The following is an 18887-nucleotide window of genomic DNA, read 5'->3' as shown; positions in this document are numbered from 1 at the left end:
CAGTGGTTACCTCGCTGGCTTATCATTAGGACACAGAGCTTGTTGGTATCACTAGTGCCAGGGATGAAAACATAACATGGGTCAGACTTCAAAGACATAAATACAGTTTCATTTTGATTACTGTTTGCTAACATGCTAATCATAGTGACTTTATAAGGACATGTAGAGATTAATTTTTGATTTTTGCTTTGTTGGTAATAAAGCTTTATTGCCTCTATTTTTATTTTTAGCTCCAGTTCCTAAAAAACACCTTTTTCCAGTAGCTTTTCATTATTTGGGCTGATAGCTATAAATACTATAATTCCCATGAACCTCTGGTGCAGTTTTTCTAGCAAGTTCAAAATGGTTTGTTGTTAACATTTGATTAAAATGACTGGTTGTAGTTGTTGAAGTAATCTAAAATCGACCTGTAGCTGTATTAGTAAACTGATTGAAAGTGGAATGATGGCTGAGATAACACTGTTCACAGTGCATTCCTGTTTAACTCTTTTAGTTTTTTTTCTCCTTCAGACAACACATACGTCCTGAAAACAGGGCCAGAGACAGACTCTATCACATGATCATGGTCCCCTCACCTTACCCCAATAAGGCCCGATGCCTGACTCTGGAATGAATTCCTCTGCTATGTGAGTGTGAAGTGACTGGTGACACTGACAGGTTGGAGAAGGAGGGATAAAGATAGACAGAGGATGAGGTGGCAGACAGGACATGAGGGGAGGGGGGTTTAAGAAGCGATATGGGAAGAATTTGGGTAAAAAAAAAAGAGGTCATAACTTGAGAGGCAGATGAAGAGGGTGAGTAAAGAACTATTTTTGCTTAAAGAAAGGAGAGTAGGCATGATGAGTTTGAGGGTTGCTGAAGATAGACCAGGAAGAGATACAGATCAAATCACATGCTCTTACTTTACGTCTTTCACTGTTGCCATGGAAGAGGTCTGTACTCCATGAACAAGACTGTATGAGACTATAGAGCCTGTTGAAAGACACAGTCACTTGTCCGCGTTATGTATAAACATACAATTCAAAGAGACAGTTTGCCGAGCACTTACATTTTGTATGTATTGCAGAGGACATTGACAATAAGAGTCCAGGCATTCAAAAGATTTGGAAATCATTTTTGTATTTTGAGTAATGTGCCAGGGTTTGTCCTTTTGTTGTAAGACCAACAGTGAAAACAGGATAACATTTGACAAAACTTTTCAGAGGCCACCAGTTGTTCTGTTTCACAATCTCATTAGTCTGTTTAACTTTTAGCTCTTGTTTACACGACCTCTGGAGCAAAGTCTAACTCAATCTATAGTCCAACCAGGGAACGTTAAGAGACGCACGCACACAGACACATCTGAACAGTCATATGTGCTTATATACATACATAAGCAGTACACAACCAGTACACAACCAGTACACACAGATATCCAAAAAGTAAAGTCAAAGCTGAATATTCACACCCCCTTGTGTGGTTTAGGAAAAAGCTTTCCACTGCATCATTAAAGTCCCTCAGTCTGTCCACCTGGCATTAGTGTCGTGGCTGGTCCTGCGGTCTTTGTCCCTACTGTCTTCTGTTTGGTTCATTGTCCCTGTTTGGATGCTGGTGGGAAGGGCCTGTATAGTGGGGGCAAAGCAGATGTCACACTTGAGGATGAATAGTGCCCTGAGGAGAGGGTGAGTAGTAGCTGCTTTAGTCACTATCCCCCTGGAGACCCACACAGGTTGGGCAAGGATCAGTTTCCCAGTGGAATCAACTTGTCCTTGGCTTCTGGATAGCACACATACTTGATGAATACTGGAATACTAAGTGGGAATAAAAGAAATGCCAAATCAAACAGTTTCTTTATGTTGGGGAATGCCTCACAGCCCTCTTCACCCCTGTACCAGATTTTGAGAAGCAGTGATTTAGCCCAAATATAGACAATGTCCCCCACAGTGCGAGGCAAATTGACAAATGGCTGTGTGACTTATGTAGCTGTGACATAGCTTTTGTCCTTTAAGCAGAAAACCATAAACACACACACTGCAGGAGGGCTACACTGTCATTCTCTGGCAATAAAGCGGGTCCCAGATGTCTGCTCCCCCCCCCGTTAGCAGACACACAAGCTCACACTGTCACTCACCATGCCTTTGTTCTCAGACAGCAACATACTGCTTGTACACAACAATCAGACTCTGTACATATGTGCTGCCACTGATTACTCTGTCACCAAAATGGATGAAATATCAAATTAATCAAAGTGAATTGGTAAGAAATTCTGTAAATATTGGGGTGAATAGCTTTAGATAGACCGATATCACCTGGCTTTATCATAGCATGCCAGTATCAAAGTATTTGCTTTTTCTTTTTGTGGTTATCAGCCACACCTTCTGGAGCTAATCAAACCATCTCCACAGGGTGACCTGTGTTGCTATGTGAGTGGGAGCAGAGAGCAGGGCAGAAACTATTACACTGCTGTTTCATCAGTGCAAAGCTGAAACTCCGACGCAGTGATGGTTTGATAAGATTTGGACATACATAGCAATAGATTTTGAACCGTGAATAGGCATTGATTTAGTATTGTCATCTCTTAATTAACATAGGATTACAATGAAGTTTGCTTCCATAATTGGGCCTATCTTAAGGACATTATCAGTATCTGAAGGTACACTGAGCATATAATATTTTTGTAATATCAAAACAATCAGTTCCAGTACAAGCAAAACCTCGAAAAATATCCACTACTTGTTTTTCTGAGATGAAAACGTGTCAAAACATCTTGCTCAAATGAGTCATTGCAAAAGCGAGTCCAAGGAGGATTGCAAAATCCTGTTAAATCTGGATAACTTGTGCTTTATGTGTTACCAGTTACTGGCTCTTTATTCTCTTCCCCCTCTAGATGATATTTTCATACAAAACAAACCACACTGGGCCATATAGTCAGACACACCCTGGGAATCTTTGACCTGCTTACCAAGATTGAACAGGAAAATTTAGCAATATGCGGTACGGAGAAGTTAGTACAGAACAACAGTGAAATCTCTTACTGTGCTCCAGGCCAGCAGCCTCAAATAACTTCAAGCTAAAAAAAAAAATCCCCACACAAACCAGCTGTTGAGGCCTCGACTAGCCAGTTTTTGGAGAATTAAATCATGACATAAACACAAGCCCAGTCACCTTCCCTCACTGATCTCCACCCCCACGCCCTCAGCTCCTGCTAAACCAGCTCTTCTCGCTCGCTTCTTTGTCTGTGTGTCAAAACAAGCCAAATGTTTTTCTTTTTCGTCCTGCTGCCAAGCAACCCAGGGGATTCAGAGTGCCGCAAAGGATTGCGTTCTTAATCCAGACTGGGTTTTGCAGAGTCATCTGTTTGGGTGCAACTATATTGTGCTTATATGTTCGCTGACTGAATTAGCACCTTTTCTCCAAATTTCTAAGAGAATCGTTGCTAACGTTTCCATCTGTAGCATCCTGTCATTTAAAAGGTGGAAGTGCTGGCATTTCCATTGGAAAATGTAACATTGTTTTTACTCCAAGTGTCTTGAAATCATGTGCATGGGCATTTGGACATGTAGTCATTGGGATTTGCTGATCAGACTAGGTAACAGACCTTTTAAGGTAAAGCAGCAATGTGCTCACGAAATCTTCCAGTCACTCACAAAATATAGAGCTGCATCAAAATTACTAACACTCCTCTAGTGAAACTGATTTTCTCAGTTTAAACATGGCATCATTCAAGCATTCGGCCTTTTTAATCTCCCACTGCATCAAGCATTGTGGCAGGATAATGTGCTCTCAGAATGTGACCTAAAAATTTCTTTATGTAGTAGGAGCCGTTTAATGTCCCACCATTAGGGAGGAATGACAATCGCTGACTCGATCTCTCTAGTCCACTTGACACAGATGGCCCACTCAGGTCTTAGAAACTAGGTCAGATTCTGGTCTGTACTTGGTGGGGCCACAACATCAGTGATTAGGTTTACATTACTCTTAATGTACAAGCTACAGTCTAAGATCCTCTAAACTAGATGCAAGTAGAATTTTTTAGCTGTAAAGTCATATTTCGTTTTATTTGGAATAGAAAACTAAATAGTTTCACTGATGATCAGTAATTAAATAATGACACATCTCACAGGAGAATATGATGCCAAGATAGGAAATCTTTTATTACAGAGAAAAAAAAATTTCTTCCAAAATATAGAAATCTGTACAACTTCCGCACAATCAATTTACATGAACTGTACAAATTTACAGCAGTTCATCACAACATACCCAAGGAAAAGAAACTGACACGATAAAGATGTACTGACATGAGATCACAAGATTGACAGCTTTTCTTCTTGGGTAAGCTCAGATTTTTTTGTCTATTTTCTGGTTTTGTATGTAAATAGAAAATAAAAGGGAAAAAAAAAAAACTGAGAACAAAAACAAACAACAACAAAAAAAAAAAACAAAACAAAGGATACGTCTACACTTACAGATCATGGAAACTAATATTTTTTACCAAAACAACTTTGGTCCTTGCCAACACTCCCATCACAAATGGCTTCACTTACGAAAAGAGTTATCCATGTTAAAAGATGAAATACAAAAAGGAATACATCTAAAAACACCTCAGGATAGCAATTATTGGCACTTCCCATGTGTAATGTTATGTACTCTACCATTTGTTGTACAGTTACAATACATTCTACAATATGTAAAACACCTCAAATGTGAAAGTGGCAATAATTCAACTAATCGATGACAATATTGACAACAACAACAAAACTGCTGTTCCCTTCCCGTTTCATGTCTTAACATGCACAACTTTTCCATAAGAGTATTTATTGAATGTCCGAGGCCTGAGATTGGCAATACATTCCAGGAGAGACTCCTCATGTCCCAAAAAAAATGTCACACACCTTCAACTTGACATATTTAGTGCATTTTATGTGCTATTTTATCTCTGACTACTCAAAGCACTCTCATGACAGTTCTTTAACTCATATGTGTACAAGCTGAATGGATGCCATTTAAATAATCAATATTACTGAGGACTTAAACCATTTTGGATGGTGCTAGTACAGTTGAGAAGGTGTTGAAGGGGGATTTGGGTTTAATCTTTTGAATTTCCATAGCCCTGAAAACAGGATCTGTTAAAAGTCGGTTAGATCACCAGACTAAAAATCCTCTTAAAAAGAGGATGAAGAGGAGGAAATGGGGATGGCAGAGCGGAAAGATGAAAAAATCCCAGTGTGACCATAAAATACAACTAGATAAAAGTGAGACGGGATGATCATCCCGTGTCTGAAAACATAGATCTCAAAACATCTTGTGACATAAAAAAAGCTATAATGGAGCAGCGTGATTTTAAAACTGGTGTCCACCATGGAATCCAAAGCTCTGGGCTCCCATCCCAGCGAGCTCCTCTCCGTCCGGCCAACATGGAATCACTACTTTTCACAGATTGCTGAAGGGAGTATCAGCAGAGATCAGAGGGAGGGGGCAGTGGGGCATTAGGGGGTTGCAGTGCGTCAAAGGCTATAGCTCTATTACTCATGATCCTCCAAGGCTTAGGGGAGCTTAAACACCCATCGGTCTGGTGAGCGGTGAACCAGCCTGCCGTGACAGATTTGGGCAGCGGCTAAGGCCTGAGCAACACCCGTATCATCTGTTCAGGCTTGCTGTTAACCTGTCAGCCCCAGAACCACGAGTGAAGTGGGGGTACATCAGACAGCCATCAGATCCTTTCATATGCATGTAAACAAAATTGCTACTCAAACTCCATAATCAAGTGCAGCGCAATCCAGTGAGATGAAAACGGAAAACAACGGCATAGTACCCTCAATACTTCATCTGTGATCCATGTTTCCTCATCTCTCACTAGCCCCCCTAGTGCAGCTTGAGCACGCCAAGCGCGTGTGCTGGTTTTTATCCATCACTGCTGAGGGAGGGCTTCTGGTCAGGGTGGGGGATGTTGAATAAGTCCAGAGGGGGGGCTGGAGGGATTTTAGCTGCCCTGGACAAAAAGAGTCTGGCCCTGGCCCCCCTTCTTTCACACCAGCTCCCCATCCCTGCCTTCCTTACCCAGCTCCCCACAGTGATGGATGCTGATATGTGTCACATTAAGTCTACCTGCATCTACAGGGGGTCAGCTAGCAGCATGCTGGCTTGTTTTTGGCTGAACAGGAGGTCTGAGCTGAGGGGTAATAAGTGGCACTTGAGGCACTCTACCCCCCCCACACCGGGAGAGGTGGGGTGGATTTTAAGCTGCCAGGCTAGAAAGGGGACACCTCCAGTGAGGGTCCAGGCAGCACAATGCACCAGGCTGGCTCACATAAGCCTGATCAGTCAATCATGAATGGCTCATAATTCATGATAACGAGGTCTCCATAAGGCAAAGCACACAAAAGGTTAATCTCTCTCTTACAAGACCTTGGAAATAGTTAATGCAAATGAAAATAGAAGGCTGACAAGGCCTGGTGTTGTTTTTAAATTCAAGTTAAAATTGATTTCTAAACAGTCAGTGCTCAAGACCTCCCTTTGGCCGAAGTCTCACACAGTCATGACTTAGTCCAGACCTTTCAGACTAACTTCTTTCTATCAGCAACCCAAATCACCATCTGTGTGTTTATGGGGGGATGGTGGGGAGGTGTTTGCTCTGCAACGTGCCAGAGCAAACAGTGCCATATGAATGGATGACAGAACGTTTCTAACAAGCCACTGAACATACTCTCCACCTAGCAACTCTGAAATGTTCACAAGTACAGTGTAAATAAAAAGGTTTCAAAATCCAGAGTTGAATACTCACGATTTAATAGACATTAGTCTATCACAAAGAGGGTGCTACAGCATGAACCAACGACTAAAAATGGGCAGGGCGATAAAAACGGTGTGAAAACATGACATTCGAATGGATGGAATGCAGGCAATTTTTTTTCCCCCCTCTCTACAAAAAAAAAAAAAAAAAGTACACATCCCACACAATCTCACGTCAAAGTGCATTCAATGTCAATTCTAAAAGGGCCACATTATCAGAATTTGGGTGAAATCAATTTCCCCCTTTGCTACAGATTGAATTTTGGTGACGCAGTAGAGGACAGAGTGGTGGTGGGAAAGGGGGCAAAATAAACAACACAAGACCTTAATTCAACAACATTCATTAACGAGGGGGATGAGAACGGTCCCCTGAAAAGCTACACATGCATGGCCGATGGGATGGAGACAGTGCAATGGGACACACCGATATCCATAGGTAACAGGTGTCACAACACATTCCACTTGCATACAGGCTGGGAGAAGGTTGAGATGAAGTTTTTCTGAAGCTCGGTGTTGATGGTAGAAGGGGGAGGAGAAGAAGGTTAGACCAAAAGCCTTTTTCCAGCTACAGGATAAAGAAAACTAATTCCCTGTGGTCCAAGAGGGTTTGATAGTAAGAGTTACTCTCATTGGGAGTTTCTTTAACTTGAGCTTGGATTGCAAAAGGCTCTGTCTGAACCTCAACTTCCTCCCCACCCAAGAAACAAAAGAAATGAAAAACAATAAACTGAAAAACACCCTCTGGATTTTGAAATTCAAGGGGTAGTTCCTGATAAAAATTCCTTACAATTTAGGTTTTGGTGGTGGTGTGTTGAACATGTACCCATCGTAACCACAAGTAAGAAAAGTGCAAAGTTAATGAATGATAGCCCCTTCAGAGATGGCGCTGATCACCATGTTGTTTACAGTCGAGGAAGTAGGGGGAGAGGAGGAGGGGGGGGGGTGGGGGTTAAGCCAGTCTCCATGGGGGTTCCTGGTTGGTTGGTTTAGCTGCCCCAACAGTTCCATTTCCACAAAGCCTCTCCTAAAAAACGGAGTGCCCAACTGATCCAATGACACAACAGAATAGATGACAATGGGGAGAGGGCAAAAAATATCAAACCTACAAGGTTTCCATCACCTGGATGATAGGCCACATCCTTTGTTTTTTTTTTTTTCTTTTTCTTTTTTCTTCTCTCACTATTTCATTTCATATACTTAGCTTTAAAAAGGCTCAACCTGATCTGGTCAAATGATCTGACCAACCACGGCATGACCCTGAACAAAAGTAGGCCGGGTGATGATGTGCCTGTTTAACTGGACACAGTCATCATATTGTAAGCTTTGGAGGGACTGGTTCTGCCCAGCACCATCAGTTCCTCCTTGCAGCTGATGTGACTGTCCACCATAGGGCTGACCGACCCGCTGTTTCCTGAGGGGGAGTTGGCGGTTGCGGCTGCTGGCATTCCTACAGGGCCGGGCTGCGACTCGTACAGGACGCAGATGGAGCCGTCCTCACCGATGCGGTAGGACACCTCGAAGGGGTCCACCCAGAGCGTGAGCTCACTGGGCAGCAGCAGGTAGAGTTGCTGGATGGTCAGGCCAATACGCTGGCCTGCCTGCCACACCAGTGGGTCCATCTTGTGGTTGATGCGAATGCAGCGATAACCGGAACCCTTGCAGGGCCTGTCTGGGAACCAGTGGTGTTTATATTGCTCTGCAGAAATACAGAAAAGAGAGGGAAACGGAGGTTAGACATCGCAGTACAAATGTAATGTGTGCAAGATCAAGTCATATGCGCTGATACAAGGCACAGAGAAAGGTTAAAGGACTGAGTAGTATGCGTATGTGACCACAGGCACTGTGGTAAAGCAGGCGAGATGTGCAGTGAACTCGAGTCGGAACAAAGTTCAAAACAGGAAGTAGACAGTGTACTTTGCGTTAGAGAAGTCCTTGTGACTAAACAAACATGTGGCTGCAAAAGGGAATTACAAAAATAAATAAAACTCTATTTGAAGAACTGCGATAAATTCCAATTCATTAGATTTTTCTAAATTTTTCATCAAGCCTAAAATGTTAAAAACATTTCTGCCTGGGGTTTGATCTTGTCCTTTTGCCTTGTTCACATATTATTCAAGAGAAGGCCTTGAGGCAAGATGGGATCTGACTTGTCAGCATAAATCATCAAATAGATTATTAGACAAAACGCATTAACTGTAATTTGCCACTAACTTTTATAGGCAAATAAATCTCTGCTCCTCCTGAGCTGAGGCCTTATAGTCTATTATGTGTATAACAGGCTACAAATTCCAGATCTAGGCTTTAGCTTATCAAAGCTAACTAAATCTATTTATTTGCACTAAATGCAAATGGTGTAGTTGTGTGCAGTAACAAAAAAATGAAAGAAAAACAGCACCACCTGTTACAGGCTGATAAGCAGCCATAAACAGGCAGCCAGCAGCAGCCTGGGCCTACGTGACAAAAAGAGGGCTATTCAATTGCACAATCCCTCCCCCGGCCGTCGTCAGTGTCACAAAGTCTCCCGTGACTGGCTGAACAAAAACACCAAAAGTGTCGAAGCCCTATCCAGCCATCTGGGACACACAGCTCTGCCTCTTAAAGGGAAAGCGTTCTTTTTGTCGTGCCTGTGTGGAAGTTTTACAATTGCAGTGAAATTGGTGATTCAGAGTGACGCCACCACTCACAGCATGCTTCAAGCATTTCAGTGGTTAGAATGATGAGAGGAAAACTAAACAGATTTTTTAGGCATTTGAAAAATGGCTCATTCTTTCCTTGCAGGTTCATGTTTTGGCACATAAAAACACCTTCCAATATTTTCCAAGGATAGCTGGATAGTTTTCAATCTTCTTACTCTGACCTGTTCATTCAATGACCTATACACTTTAAGGAACCCTCCCCCCTTTTACCCTGACAAGACTCATCTGTAGTGAGCTGCCATTGACGCAGACTGCATTGTGACCAATGAAAAACAGACTAAGTGAAGTAGGCCAGCATTCAGACTGGGGCCTGGAGGCCACCTGTATGCATACACAGGATAATAACACCCCCTCTGCTGTCCCCCTCCTCCCATGTCTTATCTCTGAAGGCTGTATACTGCTGAGCTAATGGAGGGTCTGGCACTTGTGAAAGAGCACAAGGGGCTGGATGATCTTTCAGCCAGTGATTGAGCCACAAAGACAGCTACCTACAAACCCTGGAGCAGCTGGGAAAGGATCAGCTCAGCAGGGCCTATTCTTAAAAATGAGGGCACAGGGGGAAGGGAGGGGAGGAAATGCAAAACGGAAAAATAAGCAGACGAGTGCGCTTAACTTAAAGAGTTTAACGAAAGATGGTTGTTTGTTCACTGTAACTGAACACTAGAAACACATCCAGTAAGCTGGTTCTACTTCTCTTTACTGGGTCTGAGTGTGTTTTTAATAGAACATCATATCGTGTTGCCAACTACAATTACGCAACTATGAAAGTTTTAATCTGGTCACTTGGGACTAACGTCCTGCCTACCTTTGCTCGGCCCAAACAAGAGCAGCCAGACACCCAGCTCTTCAACTCACAGACACAATAGTGGTTGGATCATAAGGTTTCCAAGCACAAAAGAGCCCTGACTGGCCTAGTATAGTAGCACTGAGCACCACTGAGCTCAACACACATTTGGTTTTGTTCTTACACCTTCGCACCAGGCTTTAAAAACGAGCTTATTGAACCTAGTAGTCTTAATTGAATTAGTCGGCTTGGAAATAGCAAGAATTTGTCTTAAAATCTTATTTCTACTCGACACAGCACAAATGAAACAATACAACTCTCAGTAGAATTGTGTTTGTGCGCACTAAACACTGCCTAGGGTGGGTTAACATCCTTCTAGTGGACTTCCCCTACATTTCCTCACCGGTTATGATGTGCTGCCTCCATCTTTCATGTCCTCCTACATAGGCGCCCACCAAAACATCCCCTCCCCCACCTAAAGGCCTCACCGCCGACTGTGCTCAGCTCCAACTTTTGTCTGTTTACAAACACACTTTTTTAATTCCCAATTTTCTTCCTTACTGATCATACCAAGCAAAAAATAAAAGACAAAAAAAAAACAAACAAAACATCGACCCTAAATCATTTAACACAGACAACTGTACTGAACAATGTAATTACACCAGAAATGTGCTAGTTATCCCCAACACTCTCTTATTTTTCCTAAATGTGCTATTTTACTGATAAACAGATGTTTGCACACTAAGATGTGTTTCTGAATACGTGGGGGATAAGTGCAGGTCAGCTGCAGCTGCAGATGGAGTGAAGCAGATGTATGGCAGCTTCAGATGTATGGCAGCTCAGAGCTGGAATGTGTTTACAGCAGGAAACAAGACAATCGCGGGGGAGCTCGGACCAGTAAAACTCAGTAATACCCGGATTAAGCCATTACAAAAACTATCCAGAGACATATTCCTGGAAGATTAGTTGACTTAAATCATTGATTGCACTTCTTTGTTTGGAAGCAGTTGTGTAGTGTGCGTGCGTGCGCGCGGGTGTGTGCTATTTTAATTCTTCTGAGCTGTAATTCACATCAAAATACACGTTTCTAAAACAATAGGCAAAGTGTAAACCGAAAACCCAAATGTGTAACAGGGTAATAAACCAGTCACAGAATATTCAGGTTAAATTGTGGCTATTATGTATTAAAAAATGCTTTCAGTATCAGCACTAGAGTTCGGTCACACATTGAACATGCTTTCATTAGTAACCTACTTCGTCTTGTGCATTACGTAATTGAGCAGGCTCCAACTCATTGGGGGCTGTTTTGCTCCATCGACCGAGGCGCACTTCCTTGTTAGAACCGAGCGTCTCTTTCCACCCCCTCTTCCTCCTCCTCCTCCTCTTTCCAAACAAAGTAACAAATATTTCACTAAAATGTGTTTTTTTTTCAGTCATTATCCGAGTCCGTGACTTTAATTATCGACGGTCCGTGTGTTTATACTTCTGTCTTGGACGTGCGCAGACCGTGGTGCGCATTGGTAGCGCTGATAGTGATACTTTAGAGAACAAAGAAAGGCTTCCTCTCACCCCTTTCCAAACCATTTACAACCCACATTTCAGCACTAATTCATTGAAAACAAGCAAACGGCACATGTGAAGCTGTAGCCTGCATTATGGGGCGTTTTAAGCGCTGTTTTGTGCGCGCAATTGGACAGTTTTCTGGTTTCCTTACCTGCCAAGATGTCCTGTAAGCTTTGGCTGAACGTTTGGACCTGTCGATCGTTTACGTGTCCTTTTACCCTCAGAAATCTCGACAGAAATCCGACGGCGGCGTTGATCTCTGGTTTCATCGTTCCCCGGGCACAAAGGGTATGCATTGAGAAAGGCCACGGCGACGATCCGTGCGCTTTTGGTGTTCTTCCACTACGTGCGTGTGCGACTGTTGGTCTTTTCTCTCCACTTCTGAGCAGCGGTCCTTATCTCGTAGCGCTTGTGTTGTTTCTCTTGGCATTTATTAGTCGAGGTAGAGGGAAGTTTTTTTCTGAGTCCTTGTGCTAGGACGGTACAGTGTTGAAAAATAAGCGCCTCTTGTTGGTAAATACACAGAGTTGGTTAGAGAAAGGGGGGGTCCCTGGGTACCACGTTGACCAACCCTCCCTGCGCACGTTCCTCGTCCACAGTGAAGGTCTCGGGAGTGGGGGAGCGGGTTTTTATAGCGTCCCCGCCTCCTCACAGCTCCGACACAAGCTGCTACAGCAACAACAGCTCTCCAATCCGCGGCGCCGCCTCCCTCTGACGAGCCACATATAGGAGGAGAGCGGCGTGCACGTCACCGCGCTGAAAATAAACGGGTCCACAGCTTGAAGCCGCGCTGCGTTCACAGGCAACACGGTCAGCAGGAAAAAAAAAAAATCGACAACAAAAGCAAACTGCAACAAAGAAAGAAAAAACACACATGGTCTCGATCGAAGAAGTCGGGGCAGCGACATCTAATGACAGGACACTTTGATACTGTGCTACTGCTTCATTAAATGTCTTAGGTTAACAAAGTGCAATCAGCCGTGTGTGTAGCTGCTACAGGCCTGTGTAATGACATGATATCAGACTTCGACAATATACATATACATATACATGAATTTTCACTTTAATTAAATACAAGTTTTGTAATGTTCTGCATCATGTTGGTCTAAACCCACAGCAAACATCAATAGTTAAAAAACTACTGTAGCACATGTTTTTGTTATTGCTCTACCATTGTTTATGAGCTAAGAAAGGATGTTTTGTTTTCAACAATGACAGAACATTTTCCATATCATTTATTGGGATTTATTTAGCTTTTTCCATTATATACTTAAGGAAGTATTGAAATTTTCACAACCAGCGACTAAGTCCTTTAGTTTATTTGAAAATCCAGAATTATTTATTTTTAAATCTGAAAATGTTCACTTTAAAATATTTAAAGTATTTTATCTATCTGAGAGTTGTTAGACCTGAAGAAATAAGTGTTTTGAAAGAGCCTTTTGTTGGATTTTACACTGTAATATTTCAATTTAGGCCCCAATCTGATGGTTGTAAACAACATTTGGGCCCCATAGATTGTTTTATGGTACCCTATGTTCAAAGTCAGGATTTTATTGCTGCTTATTTTCAGTTCAGATCAGAGAGAGCAGGTGTCTGTGTGTGTGTGTGTGTGTGTGTGTGTGTGTGTGTGTGTGTGTGTAAGGCAGAGACAGGAAGAAAGAGTGAGACTGTTTATATTACTTTAGTTCAGTATATCACCTCAGTCCTGGTTCATTCTTCCTGCTCACTCTCTTTTGGTGTGTGTGTGATGGTGCGCACGTCAGCAGGTGTTTATTCACTTGTGAAACGGGGAGGGTCTCGGTCAACAGCAAAGCACATTTTGTGTGACCTGTTAAAACCTGACAAGGCGACGCTGTGCCAGGTTTCTTTTCAGGGGCCAGTTCCTACGTGCTTATTCAAATCAGTGGAAAAGTACAGGCTGCTGTGTTTTCTTTGTTGCAGACAGAGTCGCGATGACCTGCAGAGTGCTCCAATCAGGGTGCAATCAAACACACCATGACCACTCTGATTGGTTCAAGCACGAGCTTGAAAATGTATAAAAACACACACTAAATGTAGATCTTTGCGTATGCATGCATGTTCAAAACACACTCACAATATCGATTTAATCAGGGTGCCAACCTTAAAATTCTCCAGTACTGACTTGCTGTCACTTATCTGACCACTACTTTCTTTGGAGTATTTAGTATTGAATGCCTTTGAATAATGAGACTGAAGTACCTGTTTATTCCTGGCAAGTTCACAAGTGTAGTGTGTGATATATACAGTGCACAGTTCTTTAATGGAGGGAGAGAAGTGTGAGGCTCAGTTAAAGAAATATTTTCTCAAATATAAACAGAACCGACATTAGATGCTAGTCCAGCGGTATCCAAAAATCAAAAGTCTCACCCATCACTGGCCTCTTGGAACTATTTACCACAGAACAGTGACTCACTTCCTGGTCTTCTCATATGGACAGGGAAACACTGTCAAACAAAATACAAGTTCATACATGTGTAAACCCCCGCCTCTTCACTACACACACATTCACAGTCACAGTTTCACCCACAGTTACACATGGCCTTGCTGTTTTTTTGAAATAGCAGGGAGTTTCGATGTGTTACAAGAGGCCAGGACATTTTTGTTTCACAGATTAAAGTAGCACACTGCTTACTTTGTTACAGCTGCATACGTTGCGTTCTAATAGTGTTTGTCATATGTCTTCAACTAACTCATTTTTCAGGTTATGGTCCTGTTCTAATAGTCAGCTGCACAAACAGTATTTGGTTTATTGACATTTGTAGAGGTGTTATTTTTAACATACAATACGTCTTTCATGGACGTGTTCATTGTTTAAAAAAAAAAAAGAAAACAGTTTCACAGTGGGAAGAATGTCATAACATCCCAAAGCAGTTGGCACCGGTTTGTGGAGATGATACACAAACATCCACTTCAGAGTAGGTTGTCATCCTCTATCGCCATCGCTCCTGCAGGATTTTCCTTCTGGGAACAGCCGTAATAGATTTGCAAACATGGACAGCAGCACACATCTGTACAGTCAGCACGGTCAGTCAGCTGTGGACGGTCAAATGGCTTGTTATTGACGGGGTGTGTGTGTTAACTCTTGGCAGCTCACCTGGGTAGATGAAAGTCCAATAGGATAAAAGAGAAAGAGAAAAGAAAGTACATGAAACAATAGATTAAGCTGGTGAAGAATAATTAAACCTGGAAACCCCCTAACCTTTATATTGTGCACATAGTGCACCTGAAATACACAGACTGCAGAAAATGGCCTGTACTTCTGGTTGTTTTTAATGCAAGGGCCACCAGCACTGGGTAAAATATGGCCCTAGTTGTTCCTAGACAAGGGTGGGGTATCCTGTCATTATGCTGGGCCCTCAGTTAGACTAATGAATGGAGGCTTTTATCTTGAAACCACATGTGAAATACATTGGAGGAAAGAATGTCAGGTCAGGAATGAAGAGACAGACCTTAGCTGCTTGCTAGTATGGGCAGAGTTCTTCAGACCCGGTTGTGTTTCACGGTTGTGAACACACACACATAGTGTACACACACATGCTCAGAGTATAAAGTGACTGTCAAAGACACCTGCATCTACAGGTCAAACAAAAGCTAAACCAACATAGGTTGTATTCATCCCGACACAAGACAAAACAACACACCGCTGATGATTCCAGTGCGCACACACAAATACAGACACACAGCCAAAGATTCACAGATAATTATCTGTCTCCTCGGGCAGGATCCAGCTTATCATCGGAGAACAGATTCAGTATCAGTGAAGTACGTACATTTTTTTGGTGAAATGGAATTTTTCATTACCTGGCTCACTTAGCATATTTGTGTTCACTTTACTAAAACCTGAAACCTGCTTATACTTAAACCATTAGTTCCACAGCCCCAGTGTATTTACTCAAGTATTTAAGTACAGGTGCATGTGCTTTAAATTGTATGTTGTTCTGTATAATACTTATACCACACTCTTCAGGTTGAAATATTATACTTTATATTCTGCAACATAGGTAATCACAGTGCAGGTTATGATTTTACATGCAAAATATGGTGCATGTTTACAGATGAAACCTAACTGTATATAAAGCAGTTAAAATTGTCTCCACCTTAATCTTCAGTAATTTTAATGCTGCTTGCAAGTTAATCCATTATTAAGGATCCATAATCATTTAATTGGAAAGGGCCAATTATGTCAGATATCAGATACTTTTTTATATTTAAAGCAAGATTAAATAATAAGAGATTTCTTACATTTGAAATAAATTATAATCATGGCTAGTATTAGTCAAAGTTTGCAAACTCTATTTTTGTAGTATAAATTACTTCTCTAGCTCAGGACTTAATGTGTCTACTTTTTATGGTAGTTGTGACATTAGGTAGATGCGATATTTCATTAATGAGGCAGGACTCATGACTCCACTTGCGTGTAGCTTGTGGTAGATAATGTCAACAAATGTTACCAAACTTTAAGAAGCACAAATCATAAATAAACTTATGCCAATATTTGAACATCATGTCGTCACTACAACCGCCTGTTATTTGTTTTGGGGAGAGAAAAGCAGCTGTTGCTAGAGCTGCTTAAATATATCAAATATGTCAACAACACAGAAAAAGAAAAACAGAAAACAGAAAAACAACACTGAACAACTTCTGATTTGTGACTCCAAGAGTGTAAAATGCATATGAAAAGGACATATAGGTCCCAAACACACGTGATGTGTGTAACACACATGTTACTGTGCTGTGACTGTATGGGTGTGGCTCTGACGGAGTAATTACCTTTCAGAAAAACAAGATCGACTCTACGCCCTTCCCACTGATCCTCACCAGGAAGAGAGTCATCTGAGAAAACCACAAACTTTCCATGATGTTCTCGCTCTCTCTATCTGCTGATGTTAATTCAAGCAGGAAGCTGTCCCAGCCTCCCTTACCGCTGGACTGTTGCTCTGTGTGCTGTGGCTTGGCCTTGACTCGCTCACAGAAATGGAGCAACGTGCACAACGCCTCAGGAACCTTTTTTTTTCTCTTCAATTTCCTTTAATATAGTTTTTCCTACTTCTGATTCAGCTTAACTCTCTCGTTATTTCATTCTTTCATTTTGAGGTTTAGGACCAGATGGATCCTCTGGTTCTAAACACTATAGGGCTTTTATGTAGATATTCCATTATTCTTATTCATAGCTCTCCAGAACATCTTGAGTTATTCATCTCCTGTGTTTGGCAAGACAAAATGTACAGCATAAACCAGCTTTGAGTTGGAAGGATTAAACTTGTCCATAGTCGCACAAATTATTCAGTTCCTCTTTCCACTCATACATCAGGCTTTCTGTGCCAAGTGACTCGGTATTCTAAAGCCAGAGACAAGAAGGGAGGACTTATACATTTCTTGTCTTTATATGAGTTAATCGGTGTATAGTAATGCTCAAATAGTTGTGTGTGTGTGTGTGTGTGCGTGTGTGTGTGTGTATGTGTGTGTGTTCCACTGGGTGTGTATTTTTAGGTGTGACATTTGAGATGGTGAGGGGCCAGTTGAGACTGGTCAGAGCCAGATTAAAAAGCGATTCCTGACTGTTCCCTTCAACACGTGTTGGATGAGAATCACAGGTAAGATGTTAGTGAAACGAAGCACCAGTGATAGTTTCGCTCTTAATTAAACATAATGCATGTGTGTCTCACGTCTCATAGTAAGTATCCCACTAGCTGTATTACTGTAGTTACTGTATGTAGGGAACCTGCTGTACTGAAGTTGTCTGGGTTCCAAACAGAGACCATGATGTAAGAAACACCTGCTTGGCTGCATCTAACTTATTTGCTGATGACCTGTGTCACCTTTTAAGAATGTTCAGCTTTAGCTGTTGCATCATATTAAAGGCCTTATTTCTCCTGTCTCTGCAAAACTCAGTCCAGATGAAAATGGTGTTGTTAAAGGAACACTCCACCAAAAAAATGTGTATTCAAGGGATTAAGTGTCTCCTTCACGTATGCTTAAAATGTGGCTTTGATAAGTCTGTATAATCAGATGATGGTGATCCAGATTGACTTCATGGATATAGTGGTGTTCATTAACACAGTGATCTGACTTCTGCTCAACTCTGAGCCTTTAAATCCATTTAAAGGTTGTGTAAATCCTGTACATATTGTATGTTGGACCAGTGTGTATGGAGGTCAGTCCACATGCTGACTGCTTAGTGTGTATGTGGCATATTGCATGTGGCACGTTGCTGACCTCGTGCAGTGACTTACTGACTTTCCCTGGTGGAATAGCCAAGTTTCAGAGCCCTGAGTCATTATACACTCAAACACACACACACACACACCCTGAGCAGGCTGCATAGCAGTGTCTGACTGCAGCATGTTTGTGTGAGGCATAAATATGTAACGTTTCAATGAATATTACATACATGTTCCCCTCACTTTATCTGGGACATTGTCTTTCTGTATGCTGAGTCTTACTGTGGTGTGTGAGGAACTATATTGTAGCATCCTGTGTGCAGTTGCTCAGCCTGAATTAATGTCGTTTTATATTATGCCCCAAGTGAATGTTTAATTATGACCAGTTGAAAGGAGGCTGTTATTTTTAGTTTTGCTGAAATGCACACTTGCAGAAAAAGTATTTGAAAGCCATTTTATATTGAGTAGCTGAGGAAGGTTTGAGTATTTATTGAAGTATATTGCAGCCACAGTTTATACTGACATGTTATGTTGATTGTGTTTTATGTTCGCTCACAGCCACAGCAATCAGTGTTTCCAATAACATTTTCTGCACCTAAATGCAGCAAACAATTTGAGGGAATTGTGTGGAATTTTTAGAACAATGCTTGTTGTCTTTGTTGCTGAGAATGTGTGCTGTGAGTAATGGCATTATGTGGCAGACAGATTCCTTCCTGAGTACACAAGGCAGTGGAAATGAGTAACGAGAGTTACATGTTGTTGTTTTGTTTTGTTTTGTACAAATTTAACAAGCGACTCAACATTTTATTGATTTTTTTTTTTTTTTTAAGAGACTTTTTTTAGGAAAAACCCCATGATCATGAGTGTAGAGTTTAATACACTCTTCTGGTTTAT

General features: G+C 41.8%; 1 protein-coding gene across 1 annotated transcript; it reads right to left on the bottom strand.

The window, feature by feature from the left end:
• Positions 1–4107: 4107 nt before the first annotated feature.
• On the bottom strand, positions 4108–12425 carry btg1 (B-cell translocation gene 1, anti-proliferative). The gene is made up of 2 exons (XM_026326472.1): positions 11963–12425; positions 4108–8464 (listed from the first exon to the last, which is right to left on the bottom strand). Exons 1-2 carry the CDS (start codon positions 12105–12107, stop codon positions 8061–8063), a joined length of 549 nt encoding a protein of 182 aa, XP_026182257.1. The 5' UTR covers positions 12108–12425; the 3' UTR covers positions 4108–8060.
• Between the last annotated feature and the right edge of the window lie 6462 nt (positions 12426–18887).

Source organism: Mastacembelus armatus, chromosome 23 (assembly GCF_900324485.2).
Source record: "Mastacembelus armatus chromosome 23, fMasArm1.2, whole genome shotgun sequence".
Taxonomy (NCBI): domain Eukaryota; kingdom Metazoa; phylum Chordata; class Actinopteri; order Synbranchiformes; family Mastacembelidae; genus Mastacembelus; species Mastacembelus armatus.
Note: the sequence above shows the minus strand (reverse complement) of the source record. Positions and strands in the feature narration are given on the sequence as shown.

Excerpts from the sequence above, each read along its gene's own strand:
- btg1 (XM_026326472.1), bottom strand. The coding sequence starts at position 12,107 with ATGCATACCCTTTGTGCCCGGGGAACGATGAAACCAGAGATCAACGCC. Across the intron at positions 8,465-11,962 it reads CTTACAGGACATCTTGGCAG|AGCAATATAAACACCACTGG; the intron begins GTAAGGAAACCA and ends GTATTTCTGCAG.